A 24195-nucleotide genomic window follows, 5' to 3' on the forward strand; every position below is an offset into this window, starting at 1 on the left:
AGGGAGATCCGCATTTTATTAAAATGAGGTGGTCCTTACGAGAGATGGACTGATTTTCACCCTATCAATTTACATCTCTTTGCAAAACATATTCCATCAATACGTTTTTTTTAGTTTACTAATTCTGTACGTTCAATTCTAATTTCTTAATCTACCTCTAAACCCACCAGTATGTCTGGGTTTGTCCAAACTTTAGTTCATTGGGGATTGCAGTAATTGACGAAAATACTTTCAGGGCCAAATGAGATTAGGATACACCACCAAAATCAAAAGCTGCAGAATGTCTTGTTCGGATTAATGAAAGTTTTTTTTGTGGAATTTTAGGATTACAAGATCGACAGAGGATTGTGTTGGTTGAGGACCTAAATTTAATCAGGAGAGGAGGACCCAAGAACTTACAGTTCAATGGAGAGGGGGTGGGGGTTGGGGGACAGCCATAATGTGCAGTGTTAATCTGCCGTCATGGTGAAGAAGAAGACTCAAGAAGACGGGGGGGGGGGGGGGTATCCCAACACATCCCAAAACGACGAAGGAGGATTCACGCGATTATCCCAACACACTCCAAAACGACGTCGTTTTGCAGTGCCTTTTCCCTCACTGCAGGGACTCCGGACACATGTATACCCGTTACATTGAGACTTTCACCCTATGGGATAGTACAACACTAACATCAGTCCTCTATCCCCTGCCAGTCTCTCATAGCAACATTTAGGACTGATTATTCATTCGGTGTTCGTAGTGCTCTAGAGGCCTCTATCAACGTATATTTATGTGGATTTCATATGCTTCATTTTGAGCCTCAAGTGGATGTGCGGTGGCAAAGGCCTTTGTAGCATTACGTGGCGGTGCTCTATGAACAAATAATAATTTTTCCACATTTAGGTGGATTTTAGGGTAAATTTCATTAACACCCTCTCCATTTAAATAAAATCACATTGCGTACTTCTTTACTCTCTAAAATCACACTACAACCATTCGGTGGACCCCAATTTTTTGGCTCACACCAATTTGAAATGAAATTTGGCTCGCACCAATTTTTTTGTAGTAGCTTTCTTGATGGACCCCACCAAATAACTATAAAAACTGGTTCTCTCAGAATCTCTCATTGCATTTAGAGTGTCATTTTGTCTCTAATTTTGTCAAAGAGAGTGTCTTTTTTACGGAGCTATTCAATTTTGCGTGTCTATTTTGGTTTTAGGCAGTTTAGATTTTAATGAAATTTTTTCGAAAAAAAGTTAATCACAATCAATTATTACCGGTTATAATTGATTTTCAATCTGAATCATCTAAAAACACTTTGAACGGTCGCGATTAAACTCCGTACGTAACTTCTTCTCTTTACGAAACAGCGGTAAAGAAGGTTTTCTCCTGGCAAAGAGAAAGCTAAAATTGCTCAAAGAAAAGACAAGGAATTTTTTTTTTTTGAAATTGACAGAAGGAGAAGAGAAAAAAAAGGTCTCTCCCCAGAGCTTCTCTCTCTCATGGCGGATTCACACGATATCATTATTTTGCACCATTTCTCCAACAAACCTTTTATAGGATATTCCATCAATTGAAGCTCTTGACCTTCAAACCCGTCTGGGTTCTTCCTCAAATCTCATCTTCTTGCATGCATCAAATATCCCCTGAAAAAAATATATTTAAGACTACACAAAAAATTCGCAGGTATGTTTATTGTTCTGCGATTTACGAGTTGGCTTCATTAGCTTCTGGGTTGTCTTTAGTAGCTTAAAATTCCACACTTTTTTGTGTGTCTCCCCCTCAAACTATTTTGTTTACAAATTTTTTTTATAAGATTCCCATTTTTGGGAGATTATTTTCATAAAAAAGCCACTTTTCCCTTTATATAATTAACCTAACCCCTGCCTTGCAACCGAAGACATCTCTGTCCCCTAAATGGCTATAATCCGCTTTTGTGTTCATTTTTCTATGTTTATTTTGCATGAAGCATCAGATTCGGTCCTTATTTTCTTGAGAAATTGCTGGGTGTCATTGCAATCTTATAATACTATCATCAACCGTGCTATGCACGGCAACTGAAAGAAAAAAGATTTCAAGAACGTATTTTCTTACACTGATACATGTTGTGTTGTTCATGGTTTCCTCCAAAATCTGGGAACTCAATAAATTTGCAGTTTTGATTCTTTAATCCATGGGAAATTGCTGCGTGGCTCCTAATTCTTCCTCTAAGAAGAAGGGGAAGAGGAAGAAAAAACCCAACCCATTTGCACTTGATTATGGTGCAACCAGTGGGTTCGGAGGTGGAGACAAGCTCATTGTATTACAAAACCCAACTGGCCGTGACATTTCGCAGCGATACGATCTGGGTCGTGAGGTAGGTAGAGGCGAATTCGGGGTCACGTGTCTGGCCATTGATGTGGCAACTGGTGAGAAATTCGCTTGCAAATCGATATCGAAGAAGAAGCTTAGGACTGCGGTGGATATCGAGGACGTGAGGAGAGAAGTTGAGATCATGAAGCATTTGCCTAAGCATCCAAACATTGTGAGCTTGAAGGACACTTTTGAGGATGAGAGTGCGGTACACATTGTGATGGAATTGTGCGAGGGCGGTGAGTTGTTCGACCGGATTGTGGCCAGGGGGCATTACACGGAGAGGGCAGCCGCGGTGGTTATGAGGACTATTGTGGAAGTTGTGGAGGTATATGCAGTTTGAATTTTTTGTGTTGCTCAGATTATATTGTCTAGAATTTGATTCTTATTGGCTTACAGTGATTTTACATTTGATATTATGGATTGGATTTTGTTTGCTTTTTGAGACTATACAGTTTTAATTTTGAGTAGGCTAGATGTTCTTCTTTTTGGTTGATTATTTCTTCAATAGGTGTAGACGTTTAGTTTTGATCTGTTCAAATCGATACTATCATTTTTATTCTTGAGGAGTTTGTTAATAGTAGGGCCATAAATGTGCCGAGCTGAGCTGATAGTGTATAGTTCAAGCTTGGTTTGAAAACTTAAGGAACTTTAAAAATGTGTTCAGCTGGATTTGTCTATCTCAAACGATCTTTAATGAAGCCGACTTGAGTAGCTCGATTTCTGAAAAGTATTAGCTTTTCAGCCAAGTTGTGGCTGTTAAAAGCTTGACTTGAAAACTTAACAAGCTCCATAACTTCGTGATAAGCTATATTGAACGAGACGAGACAAATTCTTGGAGTGTTACCCATTCAACCACATTTGTATATATGCCGGTTCATTAAAATGACGTGTGAGTTCTTGGAAAGTTTGTTTGATTATAAAGTATAAACATAAATGTACTGTGTATCCATACATAACATGCAAATGCTTCCATATGATGATAGTGGTGTTCTCTGTGCTTTGCAGACATGTCATAGGCATGGAGTGATGCATCGCGATCTGAAACCAGAGAATTTTCTTTTCGCAAACAAGAAGGAATCAGCACCCCTGAAGGCAATCGATTTTGGACTGTCGATTTTTTTCAAACCCGGTAATATGCAATGGAAAGCATTCTGCAGTCATTGTGTTTGGTGATTTCAGCATTAGGTGGTGGCGCGCGCGTCCTTATAGTTTCTCTTTGCGTCCCTAATTGTTTCCGTTTGTCTGCAGGCGAGCGCTTTACTGAGATCGTGGGAAGTCCTTATTACATGGCTCCCGAGGTTCTAAAATGCAATTATGGCCCGGAGATTGATGTCTGGAGTGCTGGAGTCATCCTCTACATTCTACTTTGTGGTGTTCCACCTTTCTGGGCAGGTATGCTTCTCCATATCCTAGGTGCTCAGCATTTTCTTTGCTTACTTAGGCTGTGTTTTGGACGTCTTGATCAGTTTTTCCCCTGAATCTGTCTGTCTTTAGTGTACATTTTCAGCTCCTACTAAAGAAAATCTTTTCCTGTCTGTATGAATGGGAGGAATTAGGAAAGTAAAAAAATATGCAAAACGTGAAAAAAGCCTCTTAAGGAATTAATAGCCAAAAAGTTAGAATTTTGGCTTCTGGGTATCCTCTTGTTGTTACAGACTTTTGCAGAATCTTTTGTCCATGTTCTTTTCTTTTCCAGTTCTTCTCAAGACAAGCTTAAATGGTTTTTAAAAAAAAAACTTTGCAAGAAGCTGAAAAAATTAATTAAAAGATGACAAATGCCTGATTAGACATCTTAAACATCACCTTCGTTCTGCAACTGTGGGGAGTTCAGACTGTAGGTTTGGTGTTTGGATTGGTCGACCGGGCACAATAAGTACATCTGAAATTATGGATGCTACGTGGAAGATATTAATTTCTGAATGCACTATTATTATGTATGAAATGTGGAATGTGAAATGACTTTTGTCAGAATAATTTCCTACTGAAAGACACCCCACACCCATGCGAAACAATATACCATGTTCTATGGTTGGTTCTTCTTCTAACACAAGTGTGTTTTTCGCACAGACACTGAACAAGGAGTTGCAAAAGCAATTATTCGCTGCGTAATAGATTTTAAGAGAGACCCTTGGCCTAAAGTTTCAGATGATGCAAAAGATCTCATAAAGAGAATGCTTGATTCAGACCCAAAGGGGCGGCTTACAGCTCAGGATGCGCTTGGTAATGTTTACTTTAAACGTAGTTTTTGTGTTCCAATACTCTTTCTTGGGTTTTTAGTGGCTAATAGATATGAAGATATTAAACCAAATTTCTTGCTTGGTTGCAGAACACCCTTGGTTACAAGATGCCAAGAAAGCTCCAAATGTCCCACTTGGCGAGACTGTAAAAGCAAGACTTAAGCAATTTTCTGTAATGAACAAGCTAAAAAAGAGAGCTCTAACGGTAATTACTGAATTTGATTTCTGTATTTTACTAGGAACAATAACAGTCCATGAAAATTATTGTTCATGCCGGAGTTTGGGCTTTCGGCTTTGGCTATCTCCATGGCTCCTCCTTCTTAAGGGCTTAACTTTTGTAAATGCTGCTTATACAGGTGATTGCAGAGCATTTATCAGTGGAGGAAATGGCTACCATAAAGGAAAAATTTGAGATAATGGACACCAACAAGAAAGGCAAGATAAACCTTGAGGAGCTTAGGGTTGGGGTACAAAAGGTTGGCCACCAGATTCCTGATGTGGATCTTCAAATCCTAATGGAAGCTGTATGTATCATAATGTTTCTCTACAAAATCCATTATTTTTTGTTGTATCATTGCTTTTTGACTTTCTAGAATAGCTTGTTTTGTGAGTTCAAAGCTATGTTGCATGGACTCGGGTACAAGTTTTGAGTGTTGGTACATGTTGATGTATCAGATGCATTTGATCAATGGCCATGGTTTTGGGAAAATGGCAAAATATTCATATTCCGTAGTATATTTCTTTCATTTTCTTGGGTAAATAGTGTTCATAATGGGTCGTAGACCATTATTGTTTTGGTCAGCAATTTCTTTTTATCAGTGTGTCGTAGACCATTCAATGCATAACATGAAAGTTTAATCCATCGTTCAATAATAAACTCGAATTAAAAATATTTCCTTGGTGAATGTCAATTAGAAAACGTCAGCAGTTTTCATATGATTACACAAATGGGGAGGGGCTTAAGAAAAGTTCAGGTAACGTAGCATCAAACTATTAAGTCCTATCAATCTGAGACTCTGAGGGTGTTTAATTTTGAACCTTCACTCACACCGATACAATTCTCATGCTTTCTTCCTTAAGTGCTTGAATTGTAAACCTGCAACAGGCTGATGTTGATGGAGACGGAGCACTGAACTACGGAGAGTTTGTTGCAATTTCTGTTCATTTAAGGAAGTTGGCCAATGATGAGCACTTGCATAAAGCTTTTGCATTCTTTGATCTTAATAAGAGTGGTTACATAGAGCCTGAAGAGCTGCGGGCTGCCTTAAGTGGTGAAGATGACTCCAACAGTGATGAGGTCATAAATGCCATTATGCACGATGTTGATACAGATAAGGTCATTACTCACCACCATAAACTTGATGCATGTGAATCTTGATCTTGGATTGTACGTGCTCATCCCTTTTGGTTAATGATAAATCCTCTTGTCATTTCATGTTTCCCTGCGTGCAATTAATCTGAGTAAAATTTTTCATATCATTTTAGATGAAATTACTTCCTCTATGGTTCTTTTATGTGCATTTACGAAGGTTTCTCCTCTCTCGATATCTCTCTTTCCAATAGTTACATGCCTCTCACAAACATATCTTGCTTCTTGAGATGTATAGAATTTTCTGGAAGGTTTAAGTTTTTTTTTTTTTTGAACAGCATTCTGGAAGGTTTAAGTTTACCCTGTGCCGATGTAAAATTTTCCAAATTTACCCCCCGTAAGGTTTCCTAATGCACCACGAATCTTTTACAGCTCCTCTGAAGCAAGCATTAGAGTCTTAGACTATGGATCTTCTCATTATGCTTTCTTTTGTAGCTTGTCTCGAGCAAGCATTAGAGTCTTGGACTGTGGATCTTTTCGTTAAGCTTTCTTTTGATCACTCTTGTTTAGGCAAGTAGTTAGAACTGATCAAGGGCTTTGGTTTTGTGATGACAAGAAATTGTTGTTCCAAAGGCCTTGCAGTCATACTTTCAGAGGTCTCCATGGCACCTCCACTCATATCTCATAAGGCTCACCATAGCCTATGTTTTACCCCTTTTCTGGTAATGTAGCCTAAACTCAACATGAAAAGTGTACATATTCAAGAAAACCCGTCATTCCCACCTGTAGATGGTTATTTACGAGAAATTCTTTGGAGATGTTTCTCAACTTTTCTCATTTGTCTGTGTTCAAGTTCGTTGTGAGTCTTGTCAATGCCGCCACCATCACCTGGGTAATTGATGATGATCCATCTCTTTACATACGTACATGTACTGTCATGTTATATACATGTACGATTGCACTCTTTTGGTAGGTGATGCTTCTTCTTTCTTTTTTTTCTCTCCCTGTAAAGGCATAGCTTTTTGCTTCATTATTGACCCTTTGGGCCAAATTTCCTTGCTCTGCTGTTGGCTTCTCACAGTTTTATGCCATCGAGCATGACCGTAGATCTCTTTAACCGCACAGTGAAATCCATGTAGTGATATAATTTTGTATGCATCTGTATCATTTTGAGTTTGTTGATTTCTTGTATACATCATACATATTTTCATAGTCTGAATGAATTGAGTTGCTTTTCTAGTTTACCTATCATATTTTATGAGTTACAGCGTTGACACATTAACTTAATCTGCGTCTCCTTCTGTTGTTGCACAGGATGGGCGCATAAGTAAAGAAGAATTTGCTGCGATGATGAAAGCCGGTACTGATTGGAGAAAAGCATCCAGGCAATATTCGCGAGAAAGATTTAGGAGTCTCAGCTTAAACTTGATTAGAGATGGCTCGTTACAGTCAACCAATGAGGTTAGGTGAGTAATCTTTACTCACCTAAAAGATTACTCACCTTCCGTAAATATGTCAATTAGCCAGACTTGCAATTTTTTTTGCAAAGTGCACAAAGCAAATAAGCTACTAAAAGATTGTAATCTCTGGCTTGAAGCTAAAAGTAAGCCATGTCCCGAACGTTACGTATATCTGTATAATTTGTTCTAAATTTATGTGAATAAATTGGAGCCTCATTCTCATCTCAGATTTGTCATTGCATTGCTAACTGATATGGTGGAGTATTCTGTGTCTGGTAAAGACCTGGAGATTGTAGAGGATGCTGCAAAATGGAGACCTCATTTCTGTTGCATTGCAACCACTTACCACTGTAATGGTAACTCAGGCTTTCAGAGATTTCTAGTCTTTTTGTTTGAATGGATACGAGCATCGAATTGAACTATGTCTAAAAGAGCTACTACAGATCTAGTTTTTGGGTAAAATTCTTTATAACCTGCATCGAACATATAATCTCAACGAGAGAAATGTACCGATATGACTCGACCATGCACTTACTGATCCTTATTAACCTGGTGGTTCCTTAGAGAGTTGAACGATTTGGCTTATCGACACGAATTTTACCTCCGCTTTCGAGATTACACGAGAGGATTCTAGTTTATTTTCTAATTTTGAGAACTGAAATAGAATACCACAGACACAATTCAAGTCTACATTATGTTTTTACCATAGAAATCATACCAAATTTTTACATAAATCAAATCACAACAGAGAATAAACAAACAGATAACAAACCACCTCATGATCCCAAAAATCAACTAGTTGATCGATGGTCCCTTGCGGCAGACACGGGCAGTGGGCATGGTCACACACACCGCCGCGTACTTCTTCTTAGCTTCGGGACTCCCCGGCTTCGGCTCATCCGCTGCCGCTACTTTCGCCACCGACCACACCGCGGCAGCTGCAGCGGCAAACACCAAATCCCTCCTCCCACTGCCGCTGTCGTGTTCGTTTTTGAAACTCACACCTTCACTCACCTTTGAGGCCTTGGACATTACAACCACCCCGCGCTGGCGGCCGGTGGTGGTTGAGGGGTGTTTGGGGGCAGCTCCGCGGAGGAATGTGGGTGTCATTGCTATGGATGCCATTTTCCCTGGACTCGGCTGGTTTGTTTTCCTTTGGTTTGGAAGAAATGAATTGGGGCAGAGTATTGGTTTTTTCCCAGTTAAAAGTGCATATGCAACAAGGAAAATGAGGAGTGCGACAGTGTGTGTTCCAAGTGCCATCATCCATTTCCTTATCCCCAATCTTCTTTTGACAAATAGGATTTTGCCAAGTGTGCTTTTTATCTTGGCAAGAATTGGTGGCCTTGGATCCTCGGCTCATACACATTTGAAAAAGATGGTCAACGCCTCCTTGGTTGTATCGGAGTCCCGTTCCGCTAAGGTTGTTATTTTTCAAATTCTTTACGGTTTTACTATTTGAATGGAGGACTAGCAAGTTCATTATTGTCTCTCATTTTTAGGGTCCTAATGCGAGGACTCTTTTTTTTCATGCCACAACCTTTTTGTATGGTCCGACAATCTTTGCTCTCCGTTTACAAAAATTCTACGACCACACCCAAATACGTACCTTCTCACAAAACACAAGAGTCCTGCACACAGTCACGCAGTGTGTATGAGATCCTTATGTTTTGTGAGAAGGTGTGTATTTGGGTGTGTGATTTTGGGTGTGGTTGTAGCATCTCTCCTCAATTTATTGAATTTGTCTTTTCAATTCTCCTTGTTTGTGTGTACAACAGCCTAACCTTTTTCTTTTTTTTTTTTCCAATATTGTATACATCGATGGAGTTAGCGGAATGTTAATATGTTAATCAACAGAGGGATCCAGAGTCTATCCATAACCCTTAACTCCAATTCTACTCTCATGGGACTCAACCTCCACCTCCACTGGAGAGAGGAGAGTGAGACAACCAACTTCACTAAGAAGGGTTTCTCAATACACCCTCACCTCTTACTGATTCCGAATGTTGGCAAACTGAGAACAAAACCTTTCGCACTGACTACTTGAGAAGGCTACAAAATTTGATGGAAATAAGTATCGGAGAAAATCATATTGAGGCTAAGATTAAGGCATGGAAAAAGATATACATACATAATACTTGAACATGTGCTTAATCGTGCAAGGTTTTCTTGGGATTCAAATGAAAAAGAAAAAAAGAGTAATGGTAGAAAACGAAGTGTGGAATGAATATTATATCCAAGAAAGTTTTAATCAATATTAATGCGTCTCAATTTTTTGCAAAATAACTTACAATCAATGTTATGGTAAAATGTTTTATATTTTTCTGCTTTTACCTAGGTCGTTCCACAAGATAGGAACATAGGGCATGTGCAATTTTCACTGTTCGGCAGATGGTGCTTTTTCTTTGGGCGAGACTAGATCAAGAAGGCGGAAGCCACAGAAGTTTTCGTAGAGAAAAATTGGTAGTTATGAACTTTTGTGGCCTTCGTAATGACTATTTATTTGAGATTATCATAAAATGTTCATCCATTTATGTTTCGTAATTTTCATTTGTCAACGAATAAAACAAACTTTATTAATAAAAATGTACGGAGTAACTATTTATGAGAAATAACAATTGCCATGTTTTGATCAATCTTGACTTGACGTGGCAAAGAAAAATAAAACGCAAAAGATTACATTTGATGTAAAGAGATATTGACTTGGCATTTTGCAATAAAATTGCAATAAGGGCAAGACAGCCAATTAAGCCGTTAATTCTTGTCCCAAACTCTTCACAGAAATATGATTAATCCCATGCACAAAAGAACATGGGAAAAGGATTACACCAAATCTGTCATTTTTGGCTTATTCATGTCTTTATTCAAAAATTTACAGTATGAGTTTCGACGATAATTTTTTATTTTTAATTCTTTCCATCGAGAAGTATCAATAATTCACAAAAGTCTGAGACAAAAAAATCAAATGCGAAAAAAATTTAATAAAGACAATTTGCCAAAAAAGCATAATTTATGCTGGTAGTATTTTAATTTTTTGGAACTCGATGCCAGCTCTTTCTGTTCTCCTATTTATTCGTTCTTAGTGCCAAGAAAGGTTCCACGCTTCCACATGCATGACTAATTGATTTCAAAGGCATAGAAAAACATGTTTAATCTTTATAATTAATATCACAATAAAAAGTAGTATTAAATTTCCATGAAACGTAGTACCCCAATGTTAAACAAGTAACACTTCCAGTTTTTTTTTTTTAAAGTAAAAACTTTAATACTTTACATTTTACGAATACCAAAACATATTTTTTACAAATACAAATACAAATTTACTGGAAGGTGATTAGGATTTTTCATCCCGTTGATTCAAACCTAATTTGAAATAAATAGGGTCAATATGTCAATTTTCATCCATGATGAATGAAAGAGATCTTTATTTACCCATCAGAACTGTTTTTCAATTTAGCCCAAGCATCGTTCAGTTAGTTGGCAAGTTTGCTCTCTATACAATTGATGAGAATCAATTTTTAGGGGCAGCAAAAAAAATTCTTATGAATCCCTTATCCTTGACGTGGAGGGGTTGTTTCTTTGACCGGCCGGACTAGAAAAAGGTTTAGTCGTGATGCGTGTAAGCTGACACGAATACTCTTACCGTCGGATAAAAATTGTTTTCCAATTCGACGTTTCGGTTTGGTCCAATGGGTAAAGATGTCATTGGGCCGGCACAAACCCGGTGCAATAGCATTTGTCACGGGCCTTCATTTCATGAAAATGTAGGTGGTCCTCATAATGATAAAATAGTGAAACTTCGAGGCCGAACCCTACTCTCTCTCTCTCTCTCTCTCTCTATTCTACTATATAGAGTATCTACCTCTACCCCCTCCAAGATGACATGAAGAGGAGTCCTCATCTTCAAAGATTCAATAACTGATGGAGATGGTCAAAACTCTAGATCCACAAGAGCCAGAGCTTAATTTGGAGAAGGTATTGTATTAATTGTTTAGTTAACTACCTTTCCTCTTTTTAGCCTCATTTTGAGACGGGTTAAATTTGAAAGAAATTTCCAAGAAGGCCTAGCTAGCTAGCTAGCTAGATCCAGTTTCAGTTTCAGAATGTTGAGGAAATGGGGAAGTTCAGATGCACATTTGAGATTCAAAAGGCAGTGGTTTGTTCGCATGAGAGAAGAAAAGCTTCAATCGTTTCTACTCATTGGAATGGGAGGTCTTGGGAAGATAACACGGAGGACTGAAATGTATTTTTCGGTGACAGCGGCTACGGTTGTCGATAATCGTCGCACCTTAGATGAAGATAAGGTGCAAACTCACCTTTGACGATGCATATTGAATACAATATACATGTGTCCATTGTAGATTGTGGTGCAAATGTTACCGAAGGTGGATCAAATTGAGATGACAACTCCTTTGCAATGCTGCACGAAAAGGCTAGATGTGAAGTTTTATTCGTAGTAAGCTTAGTTTCGATCACTTACCATATGAAACAATCGTTTGCATATTGCTCAATGTGTAGTACTGGTTTGCGTGTTGCTCATATTCGTAAGTGATCAAATTTTAGAGCGAAAATAGTTAAGCCATGGATGGCAGAAGATGGAATTTTAGTTACTACATGTGTGGTGTTGGATAGTAGCAACTAATCGTACAATAGCCTTCAAATAGTGTTGGATGAACTTGTTTCGATTAATTCAACGAGTAGCTTATACGATAGGTTGTAATCCTTCGTTGAGTTCAATAAACCACGAGATTACTTTGTTTACTCTCTAGTAAGTGATCGCATAATTTTGATTTTCGCTTTTGCATCTTTACAAAATCAATGAATACAAGAATCTTTGGATTCTTTTGTATTTTTGTTTGGGGATTATATTTTCGGGTTACATATGTTGCTCTTGTCATTTTGATTAGAAGTTTGAATCTCACCTGCGTCCCGTTGAAACACACTAACACTACCCCGTTGTGGGATATTCTTTGTAATGGAAGATGCCTCTTTCGCTGTATTCTCTTTTATTGTCCGATGATGAATTTTTTCAATTTGATACCCAAATAGAGAAAAAAACGAAACAGAGAAGAAGAAATTACCAATTCAACACTTTAAAATTCAAACATGAGACCTCTATTATATAAGAAATTACCGATCCAAAGTGGTAACTTCAGCGGTCGAGTGTGTGAAGTCTCAAGTTCAAGTTGATGGGATGATGCTAGCTTTGCCGTAACAATTAAGTAGGAGGACATACTATAAGGATTTTTGCTATAATAATGAGATAAATATTTTCCCGTAAAGTCTAAAGGATATTCTCCCCGGGATTTACAAAATAGAAAATTAGAGGCCGCCCCTATTTTTTAGGTTCAGTTTGAACCCAACCCTGAAATATTTTCCCGAACCTACGTAGGCTCGGATATGTTTTGCATTACTTTTTTGCCCTTTTTATTTCGCTTCGTCGACTCCAACTTGCCATTATCAACAAATCATCTCTCTCCGATCTCATTCGGAGACTAGCTCTGCACCGCCTCTCCACCACCAATCCCAACCCCGATCGCAACCTCAACTTCTCAAATCCATCAGAAAAAACAAACTGACAGAGTTGATGACGACGACGACTATACGGCAATATCAAACTCCACAACGGCGAAATCGATCTCGACGATGACGAAGGAAAAATCGAACTCGAGTACGATGGAATATTCGAACCGCTAGATGTCGATTTTGGATCGCACCGACACACCAACACCAATTCCCCAACAAAATCACGCCGACGATGAGGGAGAAGACGTATGGAGAATCGAACAGGAACGGCGAGGTCGAGGTCGAGGCGGAGAATAATTACGTTAGGCGGATGATGAGGAGATCGAGATCGGTGGCGTCGCGCGTCGGAGATATTAGATCACCGGCGTCAATGAAAGGGAGGGGTTGGCATTTTCCAAGCCCGATGGTTGTTTTCCGGCACTCGAAGTCCATAGTCGTTCACGAGCGAGAGCCTTTGTACAGAGGTTGAGAGATTGGGGATATCATCTGAGTTAATGATTCCTCTTCAAACATCACCCCCCCACCCTCTCTCTCTCTCTCTCTCTCTCTCTCTCTCTCTCTCTCTCTGTATGTATGTATATATTCTATGTGTGTGCTGGTAAAATACAGTGACCACATACATATTCGCGTCAATCAATTGCATGAGAACTGTGTATTTTTTTATGAGAATTGTGTTAGAACTGTATATTTTCTATGAGAACAGTGTATTGTCCATAAGAACTATGTATTTTTTTATGAGAATTGTATATTTGCTATGAAAACTGTGTATTTTCTATGAAAAATGTGTATTTTTAATTTGAAATGGCTAAAGTTATGTATTTTCTACGAGAACTGTGTATTGTCCATGAGAACTATGTATTTTCTATGAGAACTGTATATTTTCTATAAGAACTGTATATAAATGTGTATTTTTCATTTGAAATGGTTATGAGAATTTTTTTTTCTACGAGAACTGTGTATTTTTCTATGAGAAACTATGTATTGTTCATTAGAATTGTCTATGAGGACTGTGTATTTTCTATGAGAATTTTGTATTTTTCTATAAGAATTGAATATTGTCCATGAGAACTGTGTATTTTTTATGAGAACTGTATATTTTTTATGAGAACTGTGTATTTTCTATGAGAAATGTGTATTTTTCATTTGAAATGGATATGAGAATTATGTATTTTATACGAGAACTGTGTATTTTTCTATGAGAAACTGTGTATTGTTCATTAGAATTTTCTATGAGAACTATATATTTTCTATGAGAATTGTGTATTGTCCATGAGAATTGTCTATGAGAACTATGTATTGCCTATGAGAACTGTGTATTTTCTATGAAAAATGTGTATTTTTCATTTGAAATGGCTATGAGAATTATGTATTTTCTATGAGAACTGTGTTTTTTCTATGAGAAATTGTGTATTGTTCGTCAGAATTGTCTATGAGAACTATGTATTTTCTATGAGAACTATGTATTTTCTATGAGAATAATGTATTGTCTATGAGAACTGAGTATTGTCCATAAGAACTATGTATTGTCTATGAGAACTATGTATTTTTTTTGAGAACTGTATATTTTCTATAAGAACTGTGTATTTTCTATGAGAAATGCGTATTTTTCATTTGAAATGACTATGAGAACTATGTATTTTTAATGAGAACTATGTCATAGACACAATTCTCATAGAAAATATACAGTTCTCATAGCCAAGGGTATTTTTGTCCAAAATAATATGGGTCAGGAATTAATTCTAAAAATATAGATTTTACTAAAAATGGACATATACACAAAAAGTTAAGAATAAGGGCAAAATAGTAAAAATGTATGAGAAGTCAAGAAAAAGGACTAAAATAAGGAAGAAATATTTTTGTCATGACTATTTGAAGTCCGAACCTAAAAAACAGGGCCGGCCTCTAAATTCCCCTTTACAAAAAACCCCTCCCAAGGTTGACCGGCGTTGAAAGTGCTTAAAACCCTAGAGTACCCTATGAAAGTACCTAAAACCTTAGGGTACCCTATATATGAAAGTGCCTAAAAATCCTACGAAAGTGCCTGAACCACTAAAACCCTATAATAAGAAAGTGTACCCTAAAACCCTAGCCAAACAAGGCCCTTGTCTCATTTAAAACAATTTAAATGAAAAAGATATTTTTAGTGTTAGCCAAACAAAGCTCTTATCTCATTAAAGACAATTTTTTCTTTTCACGACCTCTAGACTCTAAAAAATATTTTTATTAATAAACTCTACACATCACAGAAACTTAGGCTGAACTAAAGCTCCTATGAGGTTGTTTCATCTGGCTTTAGACTAATATGCTGAATAAGTTAAACTCTACTAACATATTATAACATCTATATTCTATCGTCTACCAAAAAAAAAAAAATTGTCCGATTGTGGCAAAAAGAAAAAAGGGAAAATGACGGCTAAGGACGTGTTTTGATAATTAATATTCGTCAATGACATTTTCAATATTAACAAATGTTCTCAGCATGTCCTTGGTGGATATTAATTATTAAAACACGTCCTGGACCGTTATTTTCCCAAAGAAAAAAAGTATAGTTCTATCAAACCATAGGTTGGGTTATCTTTTGGGATCAATCTCAAATCTACGTTTTCAACAAACCAACCTAACCCATTTGAGTGGGCCGCCATAACTTGGGTTGGTTGATTGATTATGTCCCAGGGCCCAACTTGGAAGTTTTTTTTTGAGGGAGAGCAAGAGGGTAATTTCACCTACCAAACTCACCTAGGCAATTGCTGACTAGGGAGAGGTAGAGTAAACTCTTTAAACACACACACACAAACCCAAACTCCCGATGTGGGAGCCAGCCCATCTGACGCCCAACTTGGAAGTTAGTACAGTACTTATTAGTTATTACTACCCTATGTAGCAAAAAAAATAGTAAAATAAAAATTACTACTTTAATTTGGTGGATTTTTTGACAATCATGTTTTCTTATCACGACTAGCTTTCTCTTAGAAAAAGTGAGAAATTGCGTAAATAATACTCCAATTAGAGAATTATACTGGAAGATTATTAACAGACACCTGGGTAAATATAATGATGTCTGGGTAAAGATATTAAGTACAGTGTCTACTAAATTACTGCTTCATCTCCTTGAAGACTATCACAAAACATTTACTGTTTCATCTCCTTGAAGACTATCACAAAACAGCTAGGATGCGCCGGTAACTACGGCATTGGATATACACATCTGGACATAATGTTTCGAGAGAAGTACAATTGTTACGGGAGACTTTTGTTAGCCAAAAGATCGTCGAGATAACTCCAACGAAATTTACCATTATAAAATTTTATTTGGAAAGAGGCTCCCAATTATCCTTCCTGTATATCTGCATAACAGCATTGAGATAATCAAAATTAGTTTATGAATCATTGATATTAGTAATAATAGTCCGTCTAACAGCTAGTAGACAACCATGATTTCCATTATGACTAGTTTACTCTATGATTGTTTTTAACCCATGAGAGAGATTCCGCTCCTTTGCCCCGTTGCCCTAAGGTTCTTATTTTTTAAGTACTTATTTCCTATTTTACGAAATAGGTCATTTTAGACCCCGTTCTGCTAAGGGAAATAAGTAGTACTTATTTGACTTATTTTTTAAATTAAAGAAGATGTATTATGAGAGAATGACCTATTTCAAAAAATAGGTGGCGTTTTGCTAAGTTTTTTTTTTTTTTTGGATTTTTCTTATTTTGTCTTTATTCAAAAAAAATTGCGTTTGTTAGTTTTGCGCCTCATAGTTTTGATTTTCCGAATCGTAAAAAGAGATTTATCTTGGATATTTCCAAAAATTATTTGGGTAAAAGTCATACAGTAATTTTTTATTTTTTCAATTTGTCTTAACGAGTGTCAAGACGAATCGGAAACCCAAAAAAGTGAGGCGCAAAACTAACAAATATGAAAAAAAAATTGAATAAGAACAAAACAAGAAAAAGCCCAAAAAACTTTGCGGAACTCAACCTAGTTACTATTTCATTCCTAATTAATGGATACACCAAACCTTACTGTTACCCAAATTATGCAACCTAGAGGGGGGGGTGAATAGGATTGCTAGTAATAATTACCAATAAAAATTTATCTCTAACAATATATGCAAACAATAAGTATGCAATCAAAATAGAGAGATAGAGAGATAGAACCCGTTTATAGTGGTTCGGTCCGGATTTGTCCACGGTCCGGCCCTACTCCACTTCTCCTCAAGCAATTACTTGAAGGTTAGACTAATCTTTAAAAGATTACAACTTGTAAGTCTTGCGGGTGCTTACAAGAACCGAATGCCTCTAGCTTTCCCGAGGAGCTAGCACAACCGCAAGAATTTTCTCCGAAAACTTCTCAAAAACAATAACACCCAAATTCCAACCCGAATTTGGTCTTCTAAGCTTTCAAGTGTTTGACTCAAACACTCACTTAGGAAATACAAGTATGTGAAGAAGGTATGAAAATTATCGCTCACGACTTGTACAAATTTTCTCTCAAGAATAATATGAAAGTGGAAGAACAATGAGAATTTTTGGCTTTGATCTTTTGAGAATTTGCTCTTGCAATAATATGGAATGTTGTAGCTTGTGTATATTCTCATTAATGAGTTCTTGATGCCTTATATAGCCATCCATATGCTTCCTAGCCGTTGGAACTAGCCGTTGGAACTAGCCGTTGGAAACTAGCCGTTGGAAACTAGCCGTTTGAAACTAGCCGTTGGAAACTAGCCGTTGGAAACTAGCCGTTTGAAACTAGCCGTTTGATAGAGTGGTCATCCGGGTGGTCGTCCGGTTGTCACAGCTTTCTGTTCAGACAGCCGGCTTGTCAGCCGGTTCGTCAACCTGTGGCTCACAATTTCATCTAAATAAACCGTTAAAGCATGTATTGAGCTCAATAAAGTCTTTGTAAATATAAATCATGAATCCAAGAGACTTTATGCTATATTTCAAGGTCACGAAAATATTTAATTCGGGAATCGACTTTTCGATAATTTTGTATTTGCCGAATAAAAATATCATTGAATTAATCATCAAAATAATTAATAGAGATGCATATAAATTTTCACAAATTATAATGCATACATTTTTCAACAATCTCCCCCTTTTTGATGATGACACAAAATGATAGTTTTTATTCAAGTAGGAGTTATGCCAATCTCCCCCTTAATACATGCACCAAAGCAGTTATCTACGATCAACGAGTAATAGCAATAATCATCAGATCATAGCAAGCAATTTTTTAAATTTGCCCAAAATGGCAAGATAGATCAATTAAAACTTGGCTTTTTCTCCCCCTGTGACATCATAAAAAAAAACTAAAAAGAGAAAAACAATAGGGCCATGGTTCCAGCACCATGCCGCTCTTGCCCTGTAGCACTCTATCTTCGTACATTGAGAGCTTGGCGTCCTTGATTTTCGTATTCTCGAATAATGGCTGCTACAACGGCAGCTATAATGCCAATCCAATACCACAGAGTATCCACATTTACATTCCATCCGAACCATGGTGGTATTCTCATGGTAAGTAACGCACACAGCAGAATGAAGATAAAGAGTTGCATCCAAATGGTTTGGATAAACAACCTGAACTCTGCTCGTTCGGCATCTCTTTCGTAAAACTCAAACGGTAACCCTTGCGGTATGTTTGCCATTGCTCGATTTGGAAGGATAGAGATTTGGAGAGATTTAGGCCGAGAGAGAAGGAGAGATAGATAGATGAGGAGATAGAGATTGTGTTGTTGAATTTATAGAGTATGAGATTGCCGAATTGTTTGAAATGCTGCGCCGAATTGTTTGAAATGGTGCGCCGAATTGATTGAATTGCTGCGCCGAAAGAGAGATAATAGGGGATGCGGCACCGAATAGAGATAGGATAGGGGATGCGGCGCCGAAAAGAACAAGAATAGGGGAAGAAAATTGTGTTCGGGTGTTTATTGTTGTGTCCCCTTAATACATGCTCCCCCTAAAAGAGAGCTTTTTAAAGAATGCGAGGGGTATTACCGAGAATGATTATCCCTGCAAGCTTAGAGACAAGAAATTCATATCGGCGAAGTATATAAGAGACAATTTAAGCACTAAGCCATGAAGTTCATACAAACTAAGTGTAACAGACTTAATAAATCAGAGTTAGCAACGCAAAAGCTTGAATAAGTCTCAACCTCACGGTTGTCCGGTTGGACATCCGCTTGGACATCCGACTGACAAATGCAGGTTAAGTACAGAAATCGTTTAAGAGGAGTAACATTAAAGACCATAAAACTGATTTTCTTCATACCAAACACAGGAAAATGAAACATATGATAAAATGTTTGGAGGGTGATTTCTTTATCAAGATCATTTGTACTCTCCATCAAGTATGATATTTATGAATTCAATCAACTCAACATTGAATCCAAAAAAAAACTTTTGACATCAAGAACACAACTTTTTCATAAATGATTAGACATGCCGAGTTCTCGTCGAATGAAACAAAATTGTTCTTCACTAAGGGGTTTTGTGAAAATGTCCGCCAATTGCTTGTCGGTACTAATAAAGTTAAGTTCAATATCCCCTTTTTGAACATGATCTCTTATAAAATGATGTCTAATCTCAATATGTTTTGTTCGAGAATGTTGAATTGGATTCTTGGTTAAGCTAATTGCACTAGTATTATCACATTTAATAGGAATATGATCATATTGCAAATTGAAATCCTCCATTTGTTGTTTGATCCACAATATTTGGGCACAACAACTTCCGGCCGCTACATATTCCGCCTCGGCGGTAGATAGAGCTACGGAATTTTGTTTCTTGCTATGCCAAGACACTAGAGAGTGCCCTAGAAATTGGCAAGTCCCACTTGTACTTTTACGATCAACTTTGAAACCTCCAAAATCCGCATCCGAATAACCAATTAAATCAAATGCAACTCCACGTGGATAAAACAATCCTAAGTCATGAGAACCGCCAACATATTTAAAGATACGTTTAATAGCTTTTAAATGCGATTCTTTAGGACATGATTGAAATCTAGCACACATGCAAACACTAAACATTATATCCGGTCTACTTGCAGTGAGATAAAGTAATGAGCCGATCATACCTCGATACATCTTTTCATTGACGGCCTTACCATTCTCATCTTTGTCTAGCTTAGTTGATGTGCTCATTGGTGTGCTCGTTGGCTTTGATCCTTCCATGCCAAACTTCTTAATAAGTTCTTTCGCATACTTGGCTTGGTTGATTAGGATCCCCTCATTAGTTTGCTTGATTTGAAGTCCGAGGAAGAAGTTAAGCTCCCCCATCATACTCATTTCAAATTCACCTTGCATACACTTAGCAAACTCTTTGCACATATTATCATTAGTGGCACCAAAGACAATATCATCAACATATATTTGAATAATGAGCATATCTTTACCTTTGGCTTTAATGAAAAGAGTAGTATCAATTTTTCCACGAGTAAAGCCATTGTCAAGCAAGAATGAACTAAGTCTATCATACCATGCACGTGGTGCTTGCTTCAAACCATATAAAGCTTTTGAGAGTTTAAAAACATGATCGGGGTATACATGATCTTCAAAGCCGGGAGGTTGTTTGACATAAACTTCCTCATTTATGAACCCATTCAAAAATGCACTTTTCACATCCATTTGATAAAGCTTGAAATTTTTGAAAGATGCAAAGGCAAGCAATATGCGAATAGCCTCTAATCTAGCTACCGGTGCAAAAGTTTCTTCAAAATCAATACCTTCTTCTTGATTATAACCTTGAGCAACAAGTCTAGCTTTATTCCTAACAATATTTCCGGATTCATCTAGCTTGTTACGAAAAACCCATTTAGTACCTATAATAGTGTGATCAAGAGGCTTAGGTACTAATGCCCAAACTTTATTCCTTTCAAATTGATTCAACTCATCTTGCATGGCCAAAATCCAATTTTCATCATCTTGAGCTTCCGGAAAGTTTTTAGGCTCAATTTGAGAAACAAAAGCTTGATTTTCACAAAAATTTCTATGAGACGAGCGAGTGGTTACCCCTTTCGAAACTTCTCCAAGAATCAAGTCCTTTGGATGGTTTTGCACGAATCTCCAATCCTTGGAAAGATCTTGGTTGTCTCCCATGGCATCTTGAGGTTGATTAATAACTTCATCTTCTTTGATTTGAGAGCTTTCTACTTGAGTATCACCATCAACTTTTTCTTGAATTGTCAAGTCATGAATCTCATGTGTAATTTCTAAGTCATCATTATTAACAACATCCTTAGTAGCACAAGGATTAGATTCATCAAAGGAAACGTGAATAGATTCTTCAACAAGATTAGTGCGCTTATTATAAATTCTATATGCTTTGCTAGTAAGAGAGTAACCAATAAAGATGCCTTCATCCGATTTTGAATCAAATTTACCCAAGTCATCTTTTCCATTGTTTAATACATAACATTTACAACCGAAGGCATGAAAGTAATTGATGTTGGGTATTCTACCATTCCAAAGCTCATAAGGAGTTTTCTTGAGGATAGGCCTAATTAAAACTCGATTCAAAATATAGCATGAGGTATTAACGGCTTCCGCCCAAAAATATTTTGGCAAAGAGTTTTCACAAAGCATAGTGCGGGCCATTTCTTCCAAAGTACGATTCTTTCTCTCAACTACTCCATTTTGTTGAGGAGTACGAGGTACAGAAAAGTTATGACCAATCACAAAACTTTTCATATAAAGAATTGTCAAGTTCTTTTCCATGATCCGTACGAATGTTAGAAATAACAAATCCTTTTTCATTTTGAACTCTTCTACAAAGTTTAGTGAAATTAGGATAAGCCTCATTCTTATGAGCTAGGAACATCACCCATGTATATCTAGAGAAATCATCAACAACAACAAGACAATAATAGTTTCCACAAAGACTTGGAGAGCGAGTTGGTCCAAACAAATCCATATGAAGTAATTGCAAAGGTCTAGTAGTTGAAACAACATTTTTGGACTTAAAAGAAACCTTGGTTTGTTTTCCTTGTTGGCAAGGACCACAAAGTCTATCTTTTTCAAATTTGATTTTAGGAAGACCTTTTACCAAATTTTTTCTAGAGAGTTTTGAAATAGCATCCATACTTGCATGTCCTAGGCGCCTATGCCAAAGCCAACTATTTTCACTCAAAGCGGAAAAACATTTTATATCACAATTACTTAAATCATTGAGATTAAAAACATATACATTTTCAAGTCTTTGTCCAACGAAGAGTGTCTTGTTGCTTTTGACATTTTCAATGATACATTTGAATTTTTCAAAGATAACACGATTTCCTCTATCACATAATTGACTTATGCTAAGAAGATTGTGTTTTAAACCACTAACAAGTAAAACATCTTCAATAATAGGAGAATTACCTATATCACCGATTCCTATGATTTTGCCTTTGTTGTTGTCTCCAAATGTGACATGTCCACCATCTTTAGGCGAAAGAGAATTGAAAGCCCTCTTGTCACCGGTCATGTGTCTTGAACATCCACTATCAAGGTACCAACTTCCTTCCTTGAGAGAACTTTTGAAGCATACCTACAATAGCACATCAATTCTTGACTTTTGGTACCCAAATCATCTTGGGTCCTTGAAGGTTAGCATTGATACGGTTCTTAGGAACCCAGACCTTTTTTGCATTAGAAGATGAGTATCCTTTCATAGGACAAGTAGGAGAAATATGACCAATTTTACCACAATAATGACATGTCAATTTAGAATGGCTAGAAGGAGGAACATCTTTTCCAAAAAGATTTTTGTGTTGAGTGGGATTATAACCAATTCCGGCCTTGTGAAAAGAAACCATTTGTTTTCCAAGAAGAATGTCTAAACTTTCTTTTCCATTAGTGAGTTTTGAAAGAGAATTAGTTAAATCATCAATTTGTTTTTCTAAAGATTCGTTTTTGGAAGTATCCTTCAAATACTCTTTTTCTTTTTCCAAAGAGGTTCTTAAACTTTCATTTTCTTCCTCCAAAATATCTTTCTCTTCAATTAAATCATCTATTTCTAGTGAAAGATCTTTAGCAACCTTTTTAAGAAATTTGTTTTTAGAAACAACCTTTTCAAATTCTACTTTCAACTCTTTATAGGCAATAAATAATTCATCAAAGGAATAGGATGAGTCGAGATCTACCTCGTTTTCTTCGATGGCCATGAAACACAAGTTAGCGACCTCTTGTTGCTCATCGTCCTCATCGGAGCTACTATCGTCACTATTGTCCCATGCGGCCATCATAGCTCTCTTTTTGTCCTTCTTTGAATATTTTTTTGCATATGGACATTCACTTTTGATGTGGCCGGGCTTCTTGCACTCGTAGCAAATGATTGGATCCTTTTTACTATTTTCTTCTTTGCCTCCATCTTTTCTTGAAAATCCTCTGCCTTTGTGAGATGCTCTATTTTTGAGGAGTTTCTTGAACGTTTTTGTGATGAGCGTCATTTCATCATCCTCACTTTCGTTGCTTGAATCCTCCTTGCTTTTTGATTTGCTTGTTGTACTTTTGAAGGCAAGATCCTTAACTTTCTTCTCTTTTTCACCCTTGAGGTTGTGATGCATTTCCTCCGTCATAAGAGATCCCATGAGCTTGTCCATCGTGTATGTTGAGAAATCTTTGGATTGTAGGATGATGGAGGTGGTAGTGTCCCAATTGGTTGGCATGGAACGGAGCACCTTCCTTGTCATTTCGGATTGACTGTAAATCTTTCCAAGAGCTTTTAAACCGTTAGTAATACTAGCAAATCTAGCAAACATTTGAGATATAGATTCATCCGGTTTCATTTTGAAGAGCTCATAGCTATGCACAAGAATATCAATTTTGGACTCCTTAACTTGACTATCTCCTTCATGTGACATTTCTAACTTATCCCATATTTCTTTAGCCGATTCACATGCGGAAACACAATCATATTCATTGGGAGTAATAGCACAAAAAAGAAGGTTCATAGCTCTATAGTTCTTTTCTATTGAAGCCTTTTCCAAATGACTCCACTCATAATCTGGTTTAGGCATAGTCTCTTCTCCAACTTTCTTAGTAGGAATAATGGGACCATTTTTGATAATTTTCCATAGATCATAATCCGTGGATTGAATAAAGATCATCATTCTATTTTTCCAATGAGAGTAATTTTCTCCGGTGAACAAGGGAGGTCTATTGGACGATTGACCTTCGATACAAGAAACATTACTAGTGGTTGCCATGGATCTTAACTCTTAGATGGTTAAATCTACAAACAAGAGCCGAGGCTCTGATACCAATTGTTACCCAAATTATGCAACCTAGAGGGGGGGGTGAATAGGATTGCTAGTAATAATTACCAATAAAAATTTATCTCTAACAATATA

General features: G+C 37.1%; 2 protein-coding genes across 2 annotated transcripts; one reads left to right on the top strand and one right to left on the bottom strand.

Annotated features, from left to right (window-relative positions):
* Window positions 1-1399: 1399 nt before the first annotated feature.
* Window positions 1400-8516, top strand: LOC131333952 (calcium-dependent protein kinase 8-like). Its single transcript, XM_058368836.1, has 9 exons — window positions 1400-1665; window positions 2136-2659; window positions 3340-3463; window positions 3583-3726; window positions 4402-4554; window positions 4661-4776; window positions 4928-5095; window positions 5677-5907; window positions 7195-8516. The coding sequence occupies exons 2-9, from the start codon at window positions 2153-2155 to the stop codon at window positions 7348-7350; spliced, it is 1599 nt and encodes a 532-aa protein (XP_058224819.1). The 5' UTR covers window positions 1400-1665; window positions 2136-2152; the 3' UTR covers window positions 7351-8516.
* Window positions 8021-8631, bottom strand: LOC131334035 (photosystem II 5 kDa protein, chloroplastic-like). The gene has a single exon (XM_058368934.1). It carries the CDS (start codon window positions 8604-8606, stop codon window positions 8136-8138), a length of 471 nt encoding a protein of 156 aa, XP_058224917.1. The 5' UTR covers window positions 8607-8631; the 3' UTR covers window positions 8021-8135.
* Between the last annotated feature and the right edge of the window lie 15564 nt (window positions 8632-24195).

This window comes from Rhododendron vialii, chromosome 1a (assembly GCF_030253575.1).
Source record: "Rhododendron vialii isolate Sample 1 chromosome 1a, ASM3025357v1".
Lineage (NCBI taxonomy): Eukaryota > Viridiplantae > Streptophyta > Magnoliopsida > Ericales > Ericaceae > Rhododendron > Rhododendron vialii.